General features: G+C 44.7%; 1 protein-coding gene across 1 annotated transcript in view; it reads right to left on the reverse strand.

Annotated features, from left to right (window-relative positions):
* The window catches only part of GPC3 (glypican 3), a 141,191-nt gene that overhangs the window by 115,092 nt on the left and 2,700 nt on the right, over window positions 1–23,399 (reverse strand). Inside the window, exon 2 of the mRNA XM_033072664.2 lies at window positions 17,060–17,221. Within this exon, the coding sequence (XP_032928555.1) occupies window positions 17,060–17,221 (162 nt within the window). The remainder of the gene's footprint in view (window positions 1–17,059; window positions 17,222–23,399) is intronic.

The following is a 23,399-nucleotide window of genomic DNA, read 5'->3' on the forward strand; positions in this document are numbered from 1 at the left end:
CCTTTTTTCTGTTCATGTTTTATCTCCATATTTTATCTCCATTTCTTCTTAAAGAAATAAAATGGAAATTTGAATATACTGTCTGATGAATTTTTCTCCCATGCACCACTACACCTGAAGAGATACTAGAACCATGAGCAGAGCTACTTATTTCTACACCTTCAGGTTCTCCCTTCCCACTTTTTTTTTTTGCTGTGATGCTGAGACCACAGCTCTTTACATGCTCATCAATACACATCTGTTTCTTTACATCCCCTCTTTTGCCCATACCCAACTCCTGTTTACACCTGGATTGCAAACCCCAGAGAGAAGCAAGATCAGACACAACACCATCACTGTCCCATACAGGGACTCAGTAGAAACACTTGTGTATTTATAAACCAATGCTCATTGCAATTCATGTGGACAAGCTGTCCCTAATCCCAGATTTCAGCAAGAACTTGAATTATCCTTCCCTTAGTCCTACTGTGAAGCTCCCTGATGATCCCTTCCTTTCAAAGGACAAAAGGAAAACCAACACTGAAAAGGTCACAAAGGATCAACAGCACAGCCCTTTGGTATTTTGCCTCCTCTTGTGCTTTTGACTGGATTTCCAACTCTTAAGAAGTGCACACATGCACCAAACCCAGCTGGTTTTCCCCATTTTACCTCCACAGCTCCCCGGGGCAGCACATGAGGAGCTGTATGTGCTTTGCTGTACGAGGTATATCTCTGCATGGAGGGGAACAGAGACCACAAGAACATCACAGAAGAGCAGGGAAAGTCATAGTCTGTTAACTGTAATTAGAGAAAAAACAAATTTATGAAGCAAATAAACCCGGACGTGTGTTAGCTCTGTAAGTGCACACAAGGTGATGCCTGCTGAAGAGTTTCCATTGCTCCCTGATAATCCATGCTTAATTAGATCTTTCAACCTTAATGCAGATTTCCTCTCCCTAATGTTCCTGCTGTCCTCCCACACCTCACCCTTGCCCCCTGATGTCGGTGCCTTTGTCCTCTGACAGGAGCCCACCACAACAGGCAAAGTGCCAACATAATTAATTTTTCAGTAAAAGCCAAGTTGTTGTTTTCTCAGAAACATTTTACACTTCAGAAAACGTCAGAAATGTCAGAGTCCATAAGCAGAAACAAAATCAGAGATCTGCTTCCCTATTAATACTGCATGACCTCCTCAACCATCTCACTCCGGGAGAGGGAGACATCCATGAGGAGTGGGAGGGGGCCAGGGAGCCAAGCAGTGTAAGCCACTGGCTGCTTAGAAAAGCAAACAAGAATAATTAAATATAAGGAGCACCAAACCAAGTGCCTCTGCCTTGAAAAGCTGCATGCTGTTCAGAAGCAGGGGCATGCAAAGCCCAGAGGAGAGCAGAGTGGCAAAGCTCGATACTCAGTGCTCAATCAGCCTTAAATTCCTTCTTTGACACCTCTGCATGCAGAGGTGGCAGCCCAAAATTATAGCTGTCTGTAGAGAGGATGAAGAAAAGTGCTGTGTTGACTCTGCTTGTCTCTCAGAGGGATCCCTGAAGCCTCCCCTCAGTGCTCACCCAAGACAAGGCAGGGGCTTATCTTCAGAAAAAAGCATGTGGGAGTCCTGGTTTCTGTCCCCTCTCACCCCTGAGCTCAGCTGCTGCTGTTTTACTGTGACCTCAGCTCCAGAACGTGCACAAACACCCTCCCTGAAGCCTGCAAATACATCACAGTGAGTTATGGGCACTCTCAGACCTCTAAAAAAACACAGAAGGAGATCCATCTCTGCTTCCCCAGGAGAGCCTCAGCAGAAGGGTTGGGACACAATGGGCACTGCCTGTGAGGACACCAACCCCATTTCCACAGGAGTTTTACAGCCCTGAAGGTCTAAGGGCTCAGGTCACCACCCAGTTCCATCATTTGTTGTAGTTGATGGCCAGTAGTACCAAAATGTGCATAAACAGGGCAGACTCTGTCTTACCCAGAGCAACTCGACATTTTGGTAGTGCTTAAAAGTCTCAGAACCATTTAGGCTGGAAAAGCCCTCTTGAGATCAAGTCCAACTGCTGAGCCAGCAATGACAAGTCCACCACTAAACCATGTCCCCAAGCACCACATCTGCATGATTTTTAAATCCCTCAGGGGATAGTGATTCAAACACTCCCCTGGGCCACCTGTTCTAAATGAGGCTTTGCTCCAGCCTGCTGGGGTCCTTACACTTTTTTATTGTCCCATGAACCACAGGCACCAACATTACTGACAGAACTGAGCAGTGCTTTCTCCACACAAAGGGTGACATGAGGCAACACTTGGGCTACTGCAGCATCTTCTCTGCAGAACCTGTCACAGATAAAATCACATCTTTGCTTCCTCCATTTCTCCTCTCCTGTGAGCACACTAAGGAATTCTAAACATTTTCTGGCACATTCATAGTGTTTAGAGTCAAGTCCTTGAACAGGTGATCATTTTTCAGCCCATAAACTAAGTTCCCTTCCTGGGTTAGTTCCCAAAGGGTTGAGAAAATGGTATTGAATGGAAAAATATCCTCACAAGCCTTAATCTGCTTGCACTGGCTCCTGCAGCATCACAAACACAAATGAAAAGAGAGGCAGAGCCATTTACAAGATTAGAACAAAACTTTTCTTTACAAATGCATCAGCAAATAAGTAATAAACTCAAACTTATGAAACATTTGCTTATGATCAAGGTTTGTTTTGTTCATCTGTTACACAGATTACAGGATGAATAAAACAACATCACAGGCACCTGAGGTCTGCATGGCCACAGCAGGTACAGCTCACACAGATCCAGCTGAGAGGAAGTGACATTCCTAGTATCATACATCCAGAGGATAAAAAACCCTCTCACATTCCACAAGCAAACTCACTTTAACTACAGCTTTGAGTCCCTTCCAAATCTCTGAATGAATGATCACACTTCAGAACAGCACAAGAGCTTTCTGCAAGAGCCATTTAGATTAAATATCATAACTGATTACAGGAAGAGCTGGTAGCCCTGCTTATTGCAGTTGCCTAATGCTTCTGATCTTTAGACCCTATTCCTACTTACCTGTAATTTTGCCAAGCTCTAGCCATCTGGACTGCAACTTCATGTGCCTTTTTTCTGCCTCAGGCAAATTTTAATTTCAGCCAAAACTGTTCGACTGCTTCTAAGAACAAGGTAGAGAAGAAAGATTTATCTTTCCTTTTTTTTGCCTACAGTAAGAAATCCTGCTGACCTTTTCTTTAATTAGCTAAAGCATTTCCCAGGCTTTGAAACAGAGCTCGGGTTTTGACAGGATTTTGTGCAAGTCTGTATAAATATGAACTTTTTGGTCATAATTTGGGGGTGCAGTTGAGTTTGGTGCATTTTTGCTGCATCTGCAGCAACACCCAAATCCAAATCACTTTTGTCTTGAGAGGTGGGAGATAAAAAAAAATAATTCAACTCTTATTCTTATATTTACAACCTTGAAATCTCCCACTTTTTAAAAGACAGCCCAGGGTCTGGTGCATTAATGCTTCTTTTTATTAACTTGAAGACCAAGTGGAAGTACTCAAAGCTGGACACTGCCCCTCCAGCTCTTTGCCTTGCCAGCTTCAGAGGACAAAAGGTGTGTGGTGTAAAACCCAGTTTTAACCAAAGAAGCTGAACTCAAGCCCAAGCCCTAGAACCTGATTATCTATTGTTACACTGCAGTGAACACAAAGGTCTTCACCAGGATCCTTCTGAATTCTAGTTTTCCTGTCTGTGAAATAAACCTGCTTCTGCTCAGTGTTGAGCAGTATAAAGCAGCATGAAAATAAAGTACACAGATATAATTGAAAATTCTGAAGAATTTTGTCTTTAGGTGTCATTTACAAGTATTCAAAAATAGGCATCAAACAACAAGGAGAAAGAAAATTACTCATTAAGGGAGACTCATTCAGTGCCTTTACACAAGGGAAAAAGCTTGTGGGAAAACACATGATGCTATAATTAAAAGCTGTATTCCAATGCATAAGAAACCAAATTAAAATTGCAGAGATTGCCTGGTTTGTTCATAATCTTTATAAACTTTTCACCCTCAGTGATGTCCTTCTGATGTAGTTTTCTGGACACAATTTTGTTGGTGTGAGACAAATCCAGGAGGATCAACATGCAGCTGGAGAGGTTATTTTCTTCCAGTTCTGTATCTTCAAGATGCATTTTGGGACCAAATATTTACTTACTAGTGAGCCTAATTATTTTTCATGCTTTATGTCACAGTGAAGGATCACAAGCTAGACAAAGAAATGGGTTTCAACCTCTTTCCAGTTCAAGCACTGCCTTCTCATTTGATGTGAAGCATTTGCTTTTGCTTAACACCAGTAATGCAGTACACTTTATAGAGGGTCTTCAAGGTAAAAATCTATGCAATCTAGTAAAAAATAGTGTTATACTGTCCATTAGTTCAAGAAGCAGATTCTGAATCACAACTCTTAGAAAATGAACCATTTCTTCAAATGTCAAAAGCACTGTTTACTCCTCACTGGTAGCAAAAAGTGATGTACTAGGTTACTAATACAGTTTCCAGGCCATTATCTAAACAAACAACCTTTGAAAAAAGCAAGAAAGGGGGGAAAGTAGCTTATCACCTCCAGCTTTAAAGCTGCTGCAAATTCCAACATACAAGTGCCATCTCTCAACAAACACAGAAGAGCTGCTCAGTGTGGAAACACACCCTTAGTCTTTCTTCAGAAATCACAAAGCTCATTCCCTAGGACAATGAAGGCTCCATCAGCACAGTGCTCTTCAGGGCAGGTATTTCAGTTTTTCAAGGCTACCTCTCAGGCACTGTTAATTCCAGCACTGCAGCAGGAGTGTGACCTCCAGGTCCCTGCAGTGTGTGGTTCCAGGAGCACCTCAGCCCCATCCTGAGTCCCACCCGGGGAGCTGCCAGAGAAACCCAGCACAGCTGGGCAGATGTGAACCTACAGCAAGCCAGGAGGTGCTGGGTTGTTCCTACAGGCACCCCATCCAACACAGGACCTGCTCAAACCCAAACCAGTTCTGCATAGAGACAAAGGCACCCAGTCCAACACAGGACCTCCTCAAACCCAAACCAGTTCCTCATGGAGACAAAGGCATTGCAAAACGATCACAAACCAGAGAAAAGACTGTCCCATTGTTAGGAACAAGTTCCCGATTTTGTTCATTTTTCATGTTAATTGTTAATGTTAAATTCCAAGCCTTACCCTGTTCTGATCGCTAATTAATGTTAATTGTTAATGTTAAATTATTGGCCTCATTCTGTTCAAGTCCCCAATGGTCTCACCTGTCAGGAACAAGTTCCCAAGTTTGTTCAGTTTCCATGTTAATTGTAAATGTTAAAATTCCAAGCCTTACCCTGTTCTGATTGCTAATTAACGTTAATTGCTAATGTTAAATTATTGGCCTCATTCTGTTCCAGTCCCCAGCTGTCTCACCTATGTGCCCTTTCCGTTCCCTCCAGTAACGCTGCTCCCCTGAAATGGCACCGGGGAGGAGGGTGACATCATGGATCAGTATGCAAATGAAAGGGGTGCAAAGGACACTGGGACACTACTCTGAGTTAAAAACCCCTTAAAACAACGAGCCCAAATGACATCTGGAACTGAGAATATTGTCCCCAGGTTGGGAAAATGGCACAGAACATGAATTTATCATCCCAAGCTGCTTTGTTCTGTTGCCACGACCTACAGCACCCTACCAACATAACACCCCTGTACTATGAGCCAAATTGTTTTTTACAGGATTCTTGAAAGGATGGAAGCCCCAGCTGTGCCTGAGCAGACAAAGCTGCACTCCTCCTCCTCCTCTGGCTCGTCCATCAGGAGCAGTGGTGGTGTGTGCAACCGCTCGAGCTCCCTTCAATAAAGGTCTTACAAAGGGGCTGGTCTCCCGGCCCAATTTATTTCACCATCACCCAACAGCAGACACAGCAGAAAAACAAACAAGATATGAACTTCTCAGACAGTGGGTTTCATATTTTGTTAAAGGTGTCTTGTGAATTTTTGTTGTAATTCTTATTGTGCTACTTATGTCTTCATGTCTTTTTCATTGTTTTAAAAGAGCTCTTGGAGGAGCCTTCTTACTAAATACAGAAGGGGGAGTTGTGGAGGTCCATGGGCCTGCCACAGCTCTTATCACACCTCTGCCCTAGAGGAATGTCCCTTGAATCTTAAACCCTCCCCTGGAGAGATGCCCCTTAGGTGGGCACATTCTCCTTTATCATGGTGAGCAATCCCAAAGGCTCCTGTTATCCCACCATGCCTTAGTGCCCATGGCAATCCTTTGTAACCCTCCATCTTTCCCCCTTTGGTACCATCCTTGCTTTCCCCCATAAAATCCCCAGCTTTTCCCCCAGTTCTTTAGGGAGCTGTCATCTCTGGATCCCTTCACAGAGCTGCTGGATAATGAAGGAATCTGTGGAATTGCCACACGACACTTCTGTCTCTGTCCCTGGGTCAGCCTAGGACGGCCTCACAAGCAGAGCTGAAATCCCTGAGAGCTCATCGCCTGTGACCACAGGGGCAGCTTGCTGAGGTTTATCCAGTGGCTAGGAGACCTGCCAGAAGACCCTCTCAGAAGTCAGATCCTTGTGGAACCCTCTCTCTGGGCAGGCTGCAGCACTCCAGGTCAGAGCACAGATTCCCCCAGACCCCCCAGCTGCTGCGTGCCCGTGTCCAGGCCATCCCTCAGCAGCACATCACCATCCTCCTGCTGCTGCTGTCCCTCATTTCCACACAGGGAAAAGCCCAGCACACAGCCCACCAAGCAGCCACACCATCCTCCTGCCAGACCATAGGCAGAGCAACCATCTCTGTCCCCAATCTCCCCCAAGGCAGCTCTGTTTGAGCTGGACAGCCAGGGGTCAGCCTCACACACTGCTCCTGTGTCCATGGCAGTGCTTTGGCAGTGTCCAGCCTCATGGTCAAACACCATCCTCCCTCTGAGCAGCACAAACAGCTCTTCTGCAAAAACCATCATCCCCAGCCAGCAGCCAGCCCTCTGCAAAAGCTGAGCAGAAGACCACTCTCCACTGCTGGGCTCCTGCATTTCCTCAGCAAAAACAAAGTCCAAGTTTTCAATGTGTCTTACTGACATTAACAGCAGAGGCTAACTCCTCGTGACTGAAGTGTTTGCTGGAAGCAGAAATGCTGTGCAAGAGATTCAGCACTCTTCTTGTCATTTTTCTCTTTAGACAACAGTTTGTTTTATTTTTTTAATGCCTTATCTGCACAAGAGGAGGCTTAGCTGCAGAACCACAGCCCCACTGAGGGGGTGTATGCCTTACATCACATGTGAAAATCCTTCTCAGGCCACCTCAGAGGCCCCCTTGCAGCTCTCACTAAGTACACACCATTCCCACAGCTCTCATAAGAAGGTGGATCACGGCTGTGCAGCTGGACATTGGAGACCAAGGGCTGCCCTGAGCATAAATAACAACCTTAAAAGCCTCAGTCAGGGGGAAGCTGTGCCCCTAAATCAACCAGCACAGATTTCCCAGTACAAATGGTAGCTCTGACCCTGGCATGATCTGGGCTGGCATTCTCAGCTGGAGGACCAGGGATGCTATTTTATTCCATTTAAAGAACATTCTTGAATTTATGAGCCAATATTTAAGAACAGTTGATAGCCCACTTACATGGTAAACTCAAGCAGATTGAAATAATTTCATAATTAAAAGGCAGCACAAGCATGTGTGTCATATCAATATAATTCCTCACAAATTCAGTAGCAATTTGATTTTATGTTTTTAATGAGATAGATTAGAGTATGCATTGATCTGATTAGTCTTCACATTCTTTCCTCCTTTTAATGTAAACCAATCTCCTTACATGGATTACTAGGCCTATTTAATTTCCTTTCCCTAGAAAAAGGAACATCATTTTTCACTGTGATCATAATAGGAATTTGACCAATACAAATACACTGCATTACTGCAATCTGTTACTCACCAATTTCCTTCCAAAGGAGTGAATTCCAAAGCTGTGAACTGTAATCCTAGAGACAGCCTTACTGTTCTCTACTGCTTTTAAAATTGCTTCTTTATGGCACTCAGTCACAGATTTTTTGACTTGAAGATGACAAATCTGGGAAGAGCTAATCAGCAAAAGAATTCATTTGCAATTTATCTACACTGGTCTTTGTTTTGCCTTGTCTCAGAAGGTTGGTTTTTTAATCTTTACTTGCTCACCATTGGGTTTGTGGTTCTTTTCTCCCAAGCACACATTCAGGTGATTTTTTTCTCCAATTAATTTTTGGGTATTTTTTTTTTAATAGTAGCAGATTAAACATGCAGGGTTTCCTACATTTAATCTGCCATAGAAGATGCATTAATTCCTAAGTGCAATACTTTATGGAAATGGCTTTACTTTTACACACTGGAATTTTCATTCACCTCCTGTGCATCCCTGGCTCCCACATACAAACCCAGATGTGCTTCTCTGACCAACCAGAGTGACACAGGACACAATCCAGCACCCATCAAAATCACCTAAAAAAGCCCAGCCACTGTGCACACCACAGCAATTACAGATTCAATCCAACACTCTCCCTGGAACTGTTCACAAACCACCTGGATGTGGCACTTGGGGACAAGGTTTAGTGGTGGGCTTGGCAGTGCTGGGTGAATGGTTGCATTCAGTGAACTTCAAGGTCTTTTCCAGCCTAAATGATTCCATAATTCCTATGACAGCAGTGCTCTGAGGGCTGCAAGGAGACAGCACCAGGTACTGCATCCCAGTTACCTGGATGGAAGGGCTTTTCCAGGTAGTCCTAACCAGACACAGTCCAGCCTGCATCCCCTTCACAGCTGCAGGATAAAAACCTAAACTCAAACATTCAGATACTGCAGCCACAGAAACACACACAGAAGATCCCACATCCCTCAGCATCTCACCACCATCCATGCCAGATGCATCTGCTTTACTTTCTAGTAATGCCACAAATCTGCCACAAGCATTTCTTTGATACCAAAAGCAGTGTGGAGAGCTCTGCCTGTTCTGGGCTGAGGCAATAAAGCCCATTTCAAACTACTCAATCTCACATGAGTAGTGAAAAGTTTGACCAAGGTGCTGCTATGATTTTTTTGAATATTTTAAGGATAAAGCTCCATTCTTTAAAACTGGATTGCCAGTGCCTCCAGAGTGTCCCAGAGTTACCCTGGTTCCATGCACCCCATAATCCAAGAGGCACTGCCAGCCATACACACTTGTGAGGAAAGCTGTCATCTGTCCTCACTGTCTGAGTGGTGCTTTTCACAGATTAATATACTTTCACAGTAGAATGAAAGATTATAAATTGCTAAAATTGATTTCACATCAGTGATGAAGTCAGAGTGAGTAACACACCTGAGGTGACCCAGTCTGCTCAGGGGAACGTGAAACCACAGAGTATTGACAGTTTAATTGGCTCAGCAAGAGTTCATTTCCCTCAGATGAAATGCACCATTGGCCATTTTATTGCTATATCTTATTGCTCCCTTAAAAGTGAAGCAGATGACAATCTAGCAAAATGTTTTTGTTACAGAGACAGCCCCTGTCTTTACTGCTGAGTGCTGGCTTCCTTTTCCCTTTCTTCCCCAGCAAATGCAAACTAGCTCTTGTTTGCATTTTAAGCACTTTGCAGGATGAGAATGCCTCTATATATCCTTTCAGGACAAGTGATGGAAGATGCTGCTGTGCCCATTTCTGTACTGGAACTACAAAGGATAAAACACAAATATCCAACAGCACCAAACAGTTCTATAAATACCACATTCAAGGGTAACATGACATTTATATCACCTTACTGCAAGCTAAAGAGATGTCATAGGACTGCTTTATAGCGTTGGGAGGCATTTAAAGAACGTTAGCACTTGAACTATCAAAAGATGATAACTTGGAGCTCGAAAGGTAATTACAGAAAACAGCCCACTTGTGGAAGCAGGAGACATGAAGGAACAGGGAGCCCTCTCTGCCTGGCTCACAGCTCACACTCTGACAGGGAATGCAGGCAGAGCATCGTGTTCAGAGCAGATGGGACAGAGGCAGCACCACCACACAGACGTGGAGGAGCTGCAGGGAATGCCACAGGTACCCCAGCAAGGCTGTGATCCTCCTGCAGACCCCAGACACCTCCCCATCCAAAGGGGATTCCCTATGGAGCTGCAGCATCAATTCCTGGAAGTGCACACAGCCAATTCCTCCCTCAGCCCTCAGAAGCAGGAAAGCACCATCCCCTTCCACAGCAGAAAAGCAGCATCAGAGCTGCAGGGACAGCACCCTGCAGCAGAAGGCACAAACATCCAGGAGCTGCTCCACACACTTTGAACTGGGGACCCCTAAGCCCAGATACCAAGTGCTGTGCTTAAAAACTGCTGAAGCAGCACACAAGCAGTTACAAAAACTTATTAACCTCCAAGCTTCATTTCACTGATGAGGGGAAGGACATCAGCAGTGTTTAATTGCAGGGCAGAAACAGAGGCAGGATGCAGGGAGGGATCTCAACCACACACAGCTCCCCACTGCTGCACCCCTAAAGCCATGAGGGCCCCAAAAGCAAGGACTAGGGGGACAGGGATAGCTCCTACTACACACTTTACTCATCTGTGGACATGCCAGAGGGTTGCTGCTAAGGGCATAAAACAGAATGTTCCTCAGCAGTCAACAGATGCATGGAAATGCAGGTGGGGGCATGAGAGGCACCAGTGTGGGATGTGGGGATGGGAGCTCTGAGAGGATGCAGGGAAACAGCAGCAAAAGCCAACGAGGTCCCTCCTGCAAGGAGACACCCCAGAGACACATCCAAGCTCTCCAACTATGAGCAAGGCTGTCCAAGATGCACCAGGATTTTGGAAAATTGTGGGAAATGAGACTGAGAGGCTCCCCTGAGGGCAGATCCATCCAGCACCCCCAGAGCCCACTGAGCTGCATGTCAGTGCTTTACTAGCAGAGAAACTTCAGGCAATGAGAGGAAGAAACAAAAGCAACACCAAACATCTTTCAAAATATCCCTTCCCGGTAGCATGCACTGTCATGCAATTCTTCCAAAGCCATGGTTTATGTGGCTCAGGAGGGCAGTTTCATGCCCTAACTCCTGCATGATGGATTTTACAATTTGTTAAAGAAACTCATCAATCCTCAGCAGTCATTTTTAATGCCCAGAGCCTCCACAAACTCCTGCATTTTGCTGATCCCCCAATTTCAAATCATTTGAAATTGCTGCTACTATTACAGCTCTGCTCCTAAAGCTAAGCATTATGGCACACTCCAGACTTCCAGCTTCGTGTGCTGGTGTAATAAACAGATTAACTGTGATTTATGAACAATAAGTTCTGGTTATTTGAAAGGAAACATTACCTCCCTAGACCAATTCTGACAACCAGAGATCTCTCATTATGCAGACATTATTTCCACCTACCCATAATCATTGGTTTAGAACATCGTTTTCAACCTGGTAAATGTATCACCACAGTTTTCCACTACAAACTTTGTGCATCCAAAGCATCTGGCAGGAAGCCCCACCAAAGGCAGAACACCAGCCTGAATTGACCCAGCGAGACAATTCCTATTTTAAATGCAAGTTATTTAAAAAAGAAAATATTAAAGCAACAACAAATTAAAAAGCTTTTGCAGAGAAGAGCCACGGTGGAGATAGGTGCATCACAGAAGGATGCAGCAAGACTCCAGTGAGCAGAGGACTAATTAGGAAGAGGAATGATAAGATGATCTAGAGATCTGTTTCTTGACCTTATTTACTTGTAAAACCTAATAAGAGTTTTAATATTCTCTTCCAATAAATGGATTCATTCTTTGAGTCTACTCTAAAATGTCAGCGTAATATTTTAGAAGCCCACAAGCAGGAGTTGACATTTTCTCATGCACTTTTCACCTGCAGCTACTAAACTGACCACCCCACTCAGAACACTTTCAAGTCCTGCTAAGCAGCATTTTACACATTTATTCAGTTAATTGTAATCACTTTCCTCCTGTTTAGAGAAGCTGTGCAAACCTGCACACTGGTTAGGCAGCCAAGCCCATCCTCACAGCACAGCTGAAGCCCACTGGTCACATCTCCCCTCTGCAGAGCTGCTTCAACTCCAAGACTTCTGAATCCCAGCCCTCTCCCCTCCACTCTCAGAAATAGTTATTAACTTCCCAGGCTAGAGACTTCTCCCAGATCACCTCCTCCCTCCCCACACACTGTACAGGCAAAATCTGCAGAACAATGCAGTGCTAAAGTCCACCCAAGGCTCTTCCTACTGCCAACACCTGAAAGACCTTCCTGAATTATCAAAACTTAATTGGCTTAAAGACACTGGAGTATTAAACTATTCCAAATGATAAGAGACAAGCTCTGCTGGGCAGTGCTGGTGTCAATGGACCCATCTTGGTGATTAACATGCAAAAGCTCCCACCACACAGCCCCTCTCTTCTCAGCTAATTGCTAAATGTATCTTGGATTTACCTGTGCAAGGCATAATTAGTAAAGATAAAATTCTTTATATACTTAAACCTCTTTAATAGAATAAAAGAAATCTCAGCTCCCTCACCTTGACTCTAAAGTAGTAACAGAGGCTCGTGAAAAATGAAAAGCCTTGAAGGATTTGGAATAAGAAACTTGGAGAGACAATCACTAATCTTTTATCTCCCAGACTTCAAGCAGAATCAAGTTCTTCAAAGAAAACCCAATAAAGCCCAGACATTTTCATCATAACAAAATAAATAATTCAGTCATACTTTAGAGGACTCCAACATTAGGATTGGCTATTTGATATATTTGTGGCTTAGGTGCCTCTAAACTGATTAAAGATAACCTGATAGAAGCTTGCAATGTCAGAACTGCCTTCATTCCTGACAGATATGAATGGATAGTGTAAATAACTATAAATAACCAAAATGGCTGCATTTATGCCTAATGGGGGATTTACAGCCTTCAGAGCTGCCTGGTAGGACTAAGAGTTACAGCTCTGCCTTTATCCTACCACAGCACACAAGGGGAGATGAATCAACATCCTCCCCACAGCATCTGCTCTGCCAGAGCCACCAAGGGCCCTGCCCAGAGGGGACAGGGGGCAGGATCCTCCCCTGAATGAGAAAATAAACATGCACAGGCAGCTTTTTTTTGGTGTTGATTGTGGTCTTCCTATAAAACACTGTGAAACACATATCCCAAAACCCCCTCAAATCTGTGCAGCCCCTGCAAGTTTCCCCCAGTCCAGCTTTTGTTATTTTCCAGCTGCCATCTGCAGAAGGGAAGATGCCTTTGAGGGAACAGACCAGGTCTTCATTTACCCTTCCAGGCTTTCACCAGGCAGCCTCAACTGCAGCATCCCAGAACATTTTCCAGTTTGGGTTACTGCACTCCAAACCTTCCCACCATCCAATCCCGAATTTGTGGAGTTTGCTATTTGGGGAGTGGGTGGGAACAATTCTGCACCCACACAAGCATTGGGGCAGCTCGACTGAGGGTCAGAAAAAGCCACATTTTGTATCCCACAATTTATGGCCCTGCTGGGGGATCACAGAGTAGACACAATCCAACTGCTCCCTGCATCCCTCCAGGATGGGACTGGCATCCAGAGAGGCAGCACAAGACCCTGCTGTTCTCTTATTTGAGCAATCACTTAAAATACTGAAAGCTGCTCTCCCCAGGAGCTCACTGTGCAGAAGCAGCCCCTCACAGTCAGCTCTCCTGCTCCTGCTCTTCTCACTTGATGGAGAGGGGAGATTACCAGGAAATCTGACACAAAGGATGCTCCTCTTCTCTCAGAGATCCTTCTGTGCTTAATTGTGTCACCATCTTTCCACTTTTTAAAGTGCCTTTCCCCTTGAACAGAGAGTTGGTAGGAATATAGCACAAAAAGCTGCAAGTGAGCAGTTGCTGAAGCTTTCATTTTCTGTTATCCACAAAGCAATGTGGCCAACATGCAGGGCAAGAAATTAAGTGACCATTCAAAGGCAAATTCCCAAGCTTGGGAAGCAGGAGGAATCAGGCTGATAAACATGCACACAAGCCAACCCAGGGAACAGAGTTCTTTAGTGAGGGGAAGGGGAGATAAAGAAGAACCACACTGGTATTTTCCTGCTCAAGTTTACCTTTCACAAAGTTGAGCTATTCAGATTTAATATTTAGGAAATCAGTAGAATTCTCTGAGCGATGTTTTTGTTGTCGTTGTTTCAATAGGACAAGACTAGATGGTGGCAGGGCCAGAAATTCCCCCACTGAAAAAACCAAAGATCAAATACCAGAAGAAAAAGAGGGAAGAAAGCAAACCACAGGCAAGGCTCTCGCTGTTCTCTCCAGCAGGTGAGTGGCACTAACCTCTGGTTAGTTTGGATGAGAACATTTAGCAATACTAAATGTCACATAAGAGACACATGAGCAGTTCTGAGGTGGTGGGGTTCATCTTCAGAGCTGAGAACCCCAACCAGGAGCTGCCCACACAGGCAGGTACCACCATGGATGCACCAAGGGAAAGTGAAAAAACTGTCTACAAAAAAAATCCTGGAGTAAGATTTAACTGCAGTCAAGGCAGACACAATCCATTTTAACACTGTCAAACGCAGCAAGTTTCCAAAAGATTAAATCACTACTTAAATCATCTTCATAATTTTAAAAAATGCCTGCAAGATAAGACCAGGAGCTAATTGTAGCATTTAAATTTAGTGAAAATTTTTTTTTGGTTGGGATTTTTCCTTCTTAACTGCAATAAAGAAAAAGCCCAAGGGTCTAAAACTAATAATCTAATAAACTTTGCTAAGTGAACATTGTAACAGATAGGCCTGGATGAGATTTCTTGTAAATGCCAGACAATTTCCCTTGATCTTTATCAGCAGAGATGCTGCTCTAGCTTCAGTAGGAAGAAATTAAATTTGGAGCAAAATAATAACATCTGGGTGAGATTCTGCTTGTCAGACTGGCAGTCCCTTTAGATGTCAGGGTAAAAATATTAAAATGAACTCTGAAGGATTTCACATTTGTGTTTTTAGCATGAGTGGTTGAGCTGTGTTTCCATACCAACACATTTCCCCTCTCTGGAGAGAGGTGCAATTATCCATCCTCTGCACTGGGTCCCCAGACTGGGGGTCTGACCCAAATCAAGACACATTGTGCTCTGGCAGGGAAGAGAGTTCCCATCTCAGAGCTGGCAGTGCTTCCAGTTATCCTCTCCCTGCACTCCCAGCTCCCAAAGCCACGGGGAATCTGTGCCCAGGACCTGCAGGAGATGCTCAGGGGACACTGGGGCTCCAGTTGTGGTCACAGGTTCCTCTTCCCTGACCACCCCAGCATCCCCCAACAGCTGAGTGCCCTGCACAGCCCCAGGCACAGCCCTGCCAGGGATATCCTGCACAATTCCTGCAGCTGGAACAGCCTCTGACACTGCAGCCTTCAAAACACTCTTAAGCAAGCAGCAATCAAAAGATCAACCTATTTTAAAAAGTGTTCTTCTACAAACTTTTAGACTAATTTTGAAGATTGCAAAAGTAAATGGTGTCATGAAAAGTCTAATGAATCATCTTTCCAAGTCCAAAACACTTTAATTATCTTGTATAAAGTGAGCTCCTCAATGGTTCCAGCTAGAAATTTCTCCCCTGCATTGGGATTGCAAACGATTTTTAGTCACTTTAAAGCTTTTTTTATAAGCAGAAGTGGTCAGCAACTGTTTAATTAAATGCTTTTCTTCCCCATCACCAAGAATGGGAATTCCACATCCCAGGGCTTCTCAGAATAACTTCAGCTTCAAAACCCCTGCACGGGTCTCTGGGTCAGAATGGAAATAACAGTTTTAAAAAGGTTGGGGAGGGCAGGGGGAAATAATAAAATCAAAGCAAAGGATTCAGCTGTCTCCAGAAGTGGCAGAAACTTCAGAGCCAGAGCACCCAACTGCTGAGCACAGCCTGCAGTTCCACAGGGTGTCATTCCACACACAATAAAAATTAATGTTGCAGTTTCTGTCAAATGGGAAGAAGGGAGGCAGACACTTTGCATTTCACCCAAGTTATTCACCATTTCTGATGCTGGTCCACATTTCCAATGCCTAGGAAACCAATTTTTCATTAGTTTTACTCCATTCTGGTTATTAGAATTGGAACTGAATGGTAACTGCATTAAGAATTATTGGGGGGGAAAATGTGCTGTTATCTCTTCAGCAATTCATTTGATCTTACATTGAGAAAAACAACATATTAGAGTTCATTAGTCAGCTGTGGCCCAGAACAGAGCTCTGCCCTGATCTCACAGGCTTCAGCAGGTCTTGGGTCTTGCTATTAGTGAGGCATAAACAAAAATAAATCGATTATTCTGCAAAAATATCATCATGAAGAAAAAAACGCTTGGTTGCCCATGACTTCTTTTTTAAATACAGGCAAAAACACCATTAATACAGAATGATGGAACCCCAACAGGACAGCACTCAACAAATAAGCAATCATTTCCCTGCACATTAACCATAAGGCCCTAAAAAAATGATTGCAGATTTAAGTGGCACAAACTAGTGTGTAACCACACTAAAAAAAAATATTCAAAGTTCCATTTTGCAAATAAAAAACAAGCAGACAAACAAAACCATTATTTTATCATTAGAAAGAGAGCTGCCCCAGACAGCAGGGCACCAGGTCACCAAGCACTCAAATACCCCATGGGGCACCAGGGACCACAGTTGGGAACCAGCAGCTTCTGCCACCTTTCCCACAGAACAACCAACTTTGTTGTGCAGTGGGTAACAACAACAATACAGATCTTACCAAGCATTGCACTGAGGTGACAACCAGATCCCCTCACTGCAGCCTGTGTTTTGGGACTGACAGTCAGACAAGACAATACTTGCACAGAGATTTTAATTCTTAAAGAGATGTTTGTTTGTTTTTTTTTTAACTTGCACCTCAAGAAGTTTAGCCTTTAAATTTCCCTTCATTCTTACAACTGCAGGAATATTTAGGACAAACCCTATAGCAAACCAGGTATACCACTAACCACAAACAAGCACATATAACATCTACAAACATATAAAAACAAGTGAACAGAGTGCTTCCAGCCCTTTGCACTTCCAATTGCTGAGAAGAGGAGCAGAAGTGGCCGTGCCTGGAGCAGCCCCAGCACTGACCTTGGAAGACAGCAGCGTTCTGGATGACGAGGAATTTCAGCTCCATGCTGGCAGACTGCAGCAGCTGCTCCATGTTCAGCCGGGCGCTGGCCTGGTACTTCTCCTCCATCTTCCTGGTGCAGCAGGTGGAGCCCTTTGGGATGCACACCTGCAGATCAGTCCCTGGAGAGGCACAGGAGAAAGCAGACCATCCACATTAGGAGGTGGAATGAGGAGAGGAAACCAACTCCAAGCATCAGTGTGGTCACAATTACAAACTGATGACATTTCTGGAATTTGTCCTGAGCAAGCAGCTTGGCCAAAGGAAAGGATGGATAAGGCAGAGCCCAGACTGCAGAGCAGTGGTTCCTGAGAGCTGGGCTTGTCTCCCAGCCCAGCTCTTGCTTCAGCTCCCACTGATGTGCTGGTGCCAAGCAGAGGATCCCGAGCCTCGCCCTGCTGTGCCCTGGCTGCCCACAGCAGTGAGAGGCACAGGCAGGCAGGAAAGATGGAGTGGGAGGTGGGAAATGGAGACAGCACTTGAGGCTGTGGATTTAGGGTGAACAGAGCAATGTATGTGGTACATCAAGGAGGAGACACTTGTAATTTGCATAAAGACTTAAAAGTAATTTGGAAGCTAGCAGTGCAATTTGTCTGCAATCTCTACCCTTTTGTATCCCCAGCAACACAGTAATGGCAGAAGGACACAACCATTATTTACTTGGCTTTTTAGCTGACTTTTTTTTTTTTCATTCCTCCAACAGGCAAAGCACAAGGCCCATCTTCACTCATGGCTATCCTGCTGCAGAGAACAGATCAGATGCTCAGGGATGCTCTGAGCACTGCACAAGGCAAGAGCCTCTTCAGCAGCACCTTGACTCATTCACCAGGATGGGACAAAAGCCAGGGGACAAAGGCCAGAGGGACACCCCTTGCTCTGGCATCTCCAGCACTGCTCAGGGATGCTAAACTTCTTTTTTTGACATTTCTGAAGCATTTATTCATGGAGAAAATAGACAACTTTAAGAAAAGTGTTGTTAGCTAAAAATAAATATAATCTGAGGAAGAAAATAGAAGTCTTTCTAGGCTCAGACAAGAGAGGATGAAACAGAGGAGCTGGTGATAGCAGCAAAAACGGTCTCATCTTCCATCAACTTTAAAGAGCAAACTGAGGCCCCAAACACCAGCAGAGCAATAAACTCATGGCAAAGAAAATAGCTCTCTTCATGCAAAACACATTTAATCTGATACTGTTCTTAAAAACTCCAGTAGCAAAACCCAGCTCCATTAAAAATGGCTATCCATGGTCAAAGAACAGCCAGCATCCCACGACTCATTGTCTGCATCGTGCCCAAAGCAAAAGCAGTTCCCTGCTAGGCTCAGCTCTGCCAAGACTGGGATTAGGAGGCAGTCCCCAGGCCAGTGACCAACAGCCCTGACAGAGTGAAGGCTCCTCACACCTCTGAGCCCTCACTCTGCCTTCCTGCTTGTTAGAGAGGACTCCTTTCCTCAATAAAACTACTTTGGTAATTTATATCTTTACTCTGGAAAGATTATGCATCCTTTCAGGCTCCTGTCTTCTCTTCTTCACAAGAGTCTTCTACCACATCCACCCTCTCCCTAATTACTACAAAGTGTCAAAAGCCACTTTTGCAAGCGTAGTCTAGAAGAACAGGATTAATATTAATGTCAGTTCAATCGTGTGCCTCCTGAAGAAGAGTCATGCACAGTGCCAAGGGAAAACCAGCTGTCAGGGCTCAGGAGCAGCGACAGCAGAAATCCTCCTCCCTCCAGCCCTATCCCTTCTCCTGGCACAGCATGGGAAAAGGAACATGAAACACTTCATCTACAATACACATTGCATGTGGGGAAAGGAGATTTAACCAGTGCACTCCCTGCTGTTGCTGCAAAAAAAGCTCATGCAAAGGGCAGAGAGGGGTCCACACCCCCATCCTGGCTCCATCACTCCCTGCTGCCTCAGTTTCCCCTTCTGCAAAGCAGGATGCCCAACACAAGCCCCTTCCTCGAGCCCTCTGACACGGAGCCAGCACCCCCAATGTCTAAAGCTCAGCCTCAGTGATTCCTGAACTCTCCCACTCCAGAGGAGCACAGCGACAGGTATTTCATGCATTGAAAAATAAAAGGGACCATAAAACCATGTAACAGCAAGATACTGTGTTAATGAGAGAAGCAGTTATATAACAGCAAGTTAAAGAGGTTTTTTAAAGTCAAACCCAACTCAATTTACACCACAAAAAGGCTTAGCATGGTCTCTTTAACACTACAATATGTCCATAAATTTCTTTTTAATACAAAGCTTATTTCCTCCTACATTTATTATATTAGGACACATTTCAAATTATAAAATAAAAACCCTCCCATGATTAATGGAAATACCAATACAGAACATCTGAGAGTTGGCAATTAAGAGGTCTCTGCAAGTTAAAGCCAAGGAGAGGAAGCAGCAAGGTCATCTACTCACATCCCATCCTTCTTTTTAGCAATTAAGCCAACTTCTCCCCTTAAATGGATCTTTATTTTTGTGCAGTAAAGACAGACACATGCTGTATCAGAGCAATCACAGAGGAGGAGGAAAAAGCCTGGGAATTAACTCAGCTTAAAATGTTTTGCAGAGACAGCCAAGGATCACGGTAAGAAACATCACAGTAAACACAACAGGACAATATAGGCAGGGCAGGCTCTTGGAAGGTACCAGGAACAAATTCTTGGCACAGTGTTGCTCCAGAGGGATGGGGAATGGGGGCCTGGCTCCCATCTGCCAGCTCTTTTCTGTGTATGGCTTTCCCAGATGGCGAGCTGGCTCAAACACTCCCATCCCCAAACTGCCCAGGAGCCACAAGGATGGGAGGTTTCAGTGCCATCCCCTAGGAGCCACTAACCCACCCTGCTGACCCCAGCAGACAGATGAAACAAAGCTTTTGACCTGCAGCTGCATTTGGGGTTTATTCATGGCATTCCCCTGCACTGCAGCCCCCAGAGCCCCAAGGGCTGTGCACATCCCGAGGGATGCAGGGACACCAACGCCTGGCAACACTCAGCAAGCCCACGGACCAGACACCAGCAATACATGAATTAGGGTGCCACACGTTTCTGACTCCAAAAAAAGGCACGGGAAAAGGTCCTGTGAGTCATCAAATCCTACCTCTGCCTCCCAATCCGCCCCCTCTCAGCATTTTATCTAACACAAACACCTCCAGCGATACTCCGGCTCATGAGATAGCAGAGCCCATTCCGCTGCCTAATGGCCCTTTACTGTTAAGACTGTTTTTATCTCTCAACCTACACAACCCCTTTTTCTTAAAGTTTCAAGTCATTACACCTTGTAATGCCAGTCTCAGCCCTTGCAAACAACCTTCTCCTTTTCCTATAAATCACTACAAACTCATTTTCAGAAAGAAAGTGTCCCTCAAATTACTGCGGCCGTTTCATTAAATTGCATTTGGATGCTCACATACCAATCTTTGCAAGATTAGTGAGATGATGAGATGCCAAGCACAGCAGCCTGACCCTCTGACACCCAACTCCCCTGGATGGGAAGGCACTGGCTGCAGCCCCTTCCATGGGTGTAGAACACCAGGCACCATCAGAGCTGTGCTATTTATGCCATCTTGGGGAACAGCAGTGTAAATGCTCCAGCAATTTCCCATACGCTCCCAGCTGACAGAAATAAACTCTAAAGCTGCAGTAATTTCAGTAGCACCCTGCCTCTTCCTCCTCCCAACAGGGAATTTTTACTGACAGCCGGGCAGCTGTGAATTTAAACCATTACATTTGACTTTGATGTACAATTATTCCCGCAGATAGGTGATTAGTACAGCAGAAGTGAAAATAATTTCACTGGATTAAATGTCAAAAATAAAAACCCTCAAGATGATCTCTGGGGAGTTGTGGACTCCTTCTCAAGGCTGAAGGATTCTCCTTTGATTTTGAAGCATCCCAGGATAGCTCCAACCCTGTCATCAGATACAGGCAGACAAGCTGTGCACACAAGCCTTCCTACCCAGATCCAATGGCAGCTTAAATCAGATTAACATTCCCCCCAAATTTACCCCAGGCACTGCCAAAATAAGAACCTGTCCCTGCTTAATGCTGCATTCCTGCAGCCTCCTCCCCATGTGAGGGGGCTCTGCTACCCCCATGAAGTGGCACCTTCGCCTTCTGCAGTCTGGAAGTGTCAGAGGAGTTCCTCCCACCCTCTTAACTCACCAGTTTGTAATATTACCCACGAGAAATACGCTGTTTTGGGTCAATTTTCCTCCTCCAATTGTTTTACAACCAGCATCATGCTTTAAATAGATAAAAGCAGTGACTCAACATTTAAATATAGTGGATTTTCCCTCAGCTTTTTCAATACTTTTTATTAAGAACCTTTTAAATTACGTGATTAGGGGGTTGTACATCTGTCGGCGCCCTTTAATGCTCAGCATTTAGGGGGAGGAAAAGGAAATGCAACTGTTTAGAACCAAGAACACAGACTGAATGCTGATCTTTATAAATCTAATTAAAGAGATATAAATTATGAGCCAACCTCATTCAATAGGTGATTTAAGTTGGAACAGTATGGGTACTTCATGGGATATTTATTACTGCTTAATTATCCTTTATTTTCTATTCCATCTTGTGTTTCACAAGGCCATCTGACTCTGGATTTCTCCCCTGGTCTTACAGTGTTGGCCAGATGATTCTCATGCAAATCTAATACCCTATAAAAACACATCTTTTAAAAGAAGGCATTACAGTGAAAAAAAGGTTTTACATAGTAGAAGTTCCCTCCTAACAAATGTACAAGTGTATCAACACTGTCATCAATGGAGTTAACTTTGGGCACCCACTCCCCAAACAGATTTGTTACAGTCACATGCACACCTCCCACAGCCATTCCAAAGACTGGGAAGAACACTGTTCAGGATGTTGTTAAAGTTAACCCCTGAGGGGAAAAAAAAAAAAAAAAATTAATGATCTCACCATAAAACCACTGCCTGGGGAGGTTACTAAATTTTAGGGTTCTGCTCCTGCTCTCTTAACTATCAAGAGAGCAACTTGCAGGCCTGAAATAATTAAGAACAGAAAACTCAATTATCTGGTATACCAAGCTTTTAAACCACCGTGCTAAGCTAAATGGGAAGGCTGCACAGGGAGGAGCGTCATTAGTCCCACTCAGGAAAAACAGAATAAAAGAGCAAGAGTACAAAGGAACCAGTTCATGAGCAAAGGCACATCGAGACCAGCGGGAAGAGTTGAGATTTTTAATTTCTAAACTGCACATTGGCACACATCAGCTGCCAAAAAAAATAAAAAGAGACAGAAGAAAGCTTGACATGCTCAGCCAGCCACTGGTAAAGCATTACACCTCAACTCCAAAAGGTTAATCTCCTATTTTCTTAGGGTGAATCCATATTTGCTTCCATCAAAGGAAATGAACAAAAAGCTGGAAATAACACTTTGCTGTGGGAGATCTGTCGAGATCAATATTCCTCAGTTTTCCATTGTCCCAGAGTAGAGAGATCCATCCCCTGTCCCCACCCTGCCAAGGCACCAGCTCACCCCTTCCCCTCCACCCACAGGCACCAGCTCAATCACCTGCAGTGTCACCACCAATACAGAGAAACCCAAATGGCAAAGAGGAGAGAAAAACAGACCAGGAGAAATGCAAATTCAAGCTGCTGTTTATAGATAGGAGAAATTATGCAAAGAAAAGACAAATGGAGGAAGAAAACCAAGACAGGCAAAAGAGCTCAGTTATTACTGAGCATGAAGCTACCCCAGCACAGAACCACAGGCTGGCTCTGGAGCTGGCAGCCAGTCCCACCTTCATCAAAACCCAGGAAAAACACTCTCCCATCACCCTGCCTTCACTCCTCCCCAGCACAAGATCTCTGATCCAGCTCCAGTGGAGATGTGGCCATGAATTACATCCTCCCACCCCTCGGAGCAGGCAGCCACAGCTGACAGCAGTTAGGCTGTTCTGTTCCCCACCTCCAAGCATGCTCCAGAGTGACACAAACCTGGTCCCCAGACTGCAGGACCAGAGCAGACCAAGCTTCTCACTGCCTGGTGCACGCCTGCAGCTAGAATAGCCCCCAGGCCATCAATACCCCTCACGGAACAGCATGACACTTCCCTCACATTTAACAGAATTGCCCTTTTTTTGGTTTGTTTTTTAATTAGAAGTGTGGTCTCTGTCTGCTTCAGAGCTCTCCTACAGAGCATGCTGTGCCAATGTCCCTCCAGCCCACACACCACTGATGCAGTAAAACTGAGCTGTGGGACATTTCTCCTGGGTGTGTTGCAACTCAGCAGCATTTCCACTACTCACTCCTTCAGCAACAACTGCTCATAA

Source organism: Catharus ustulatus, chromosome 14 (genome assembly GCF_009819885.2).
Source record: "Catharus ustulatus isolate bCatUst1 chromosome 14, bCatUst1.pri.v2, whole genome shotgun sequence".
NCBI classification, from domain to species: domain Eukaryota; kingdom Metazoa; phylum Chordata; class Aves; order Passeriformes; family Turdidae; genus Catharus; species Catharus ustulatus.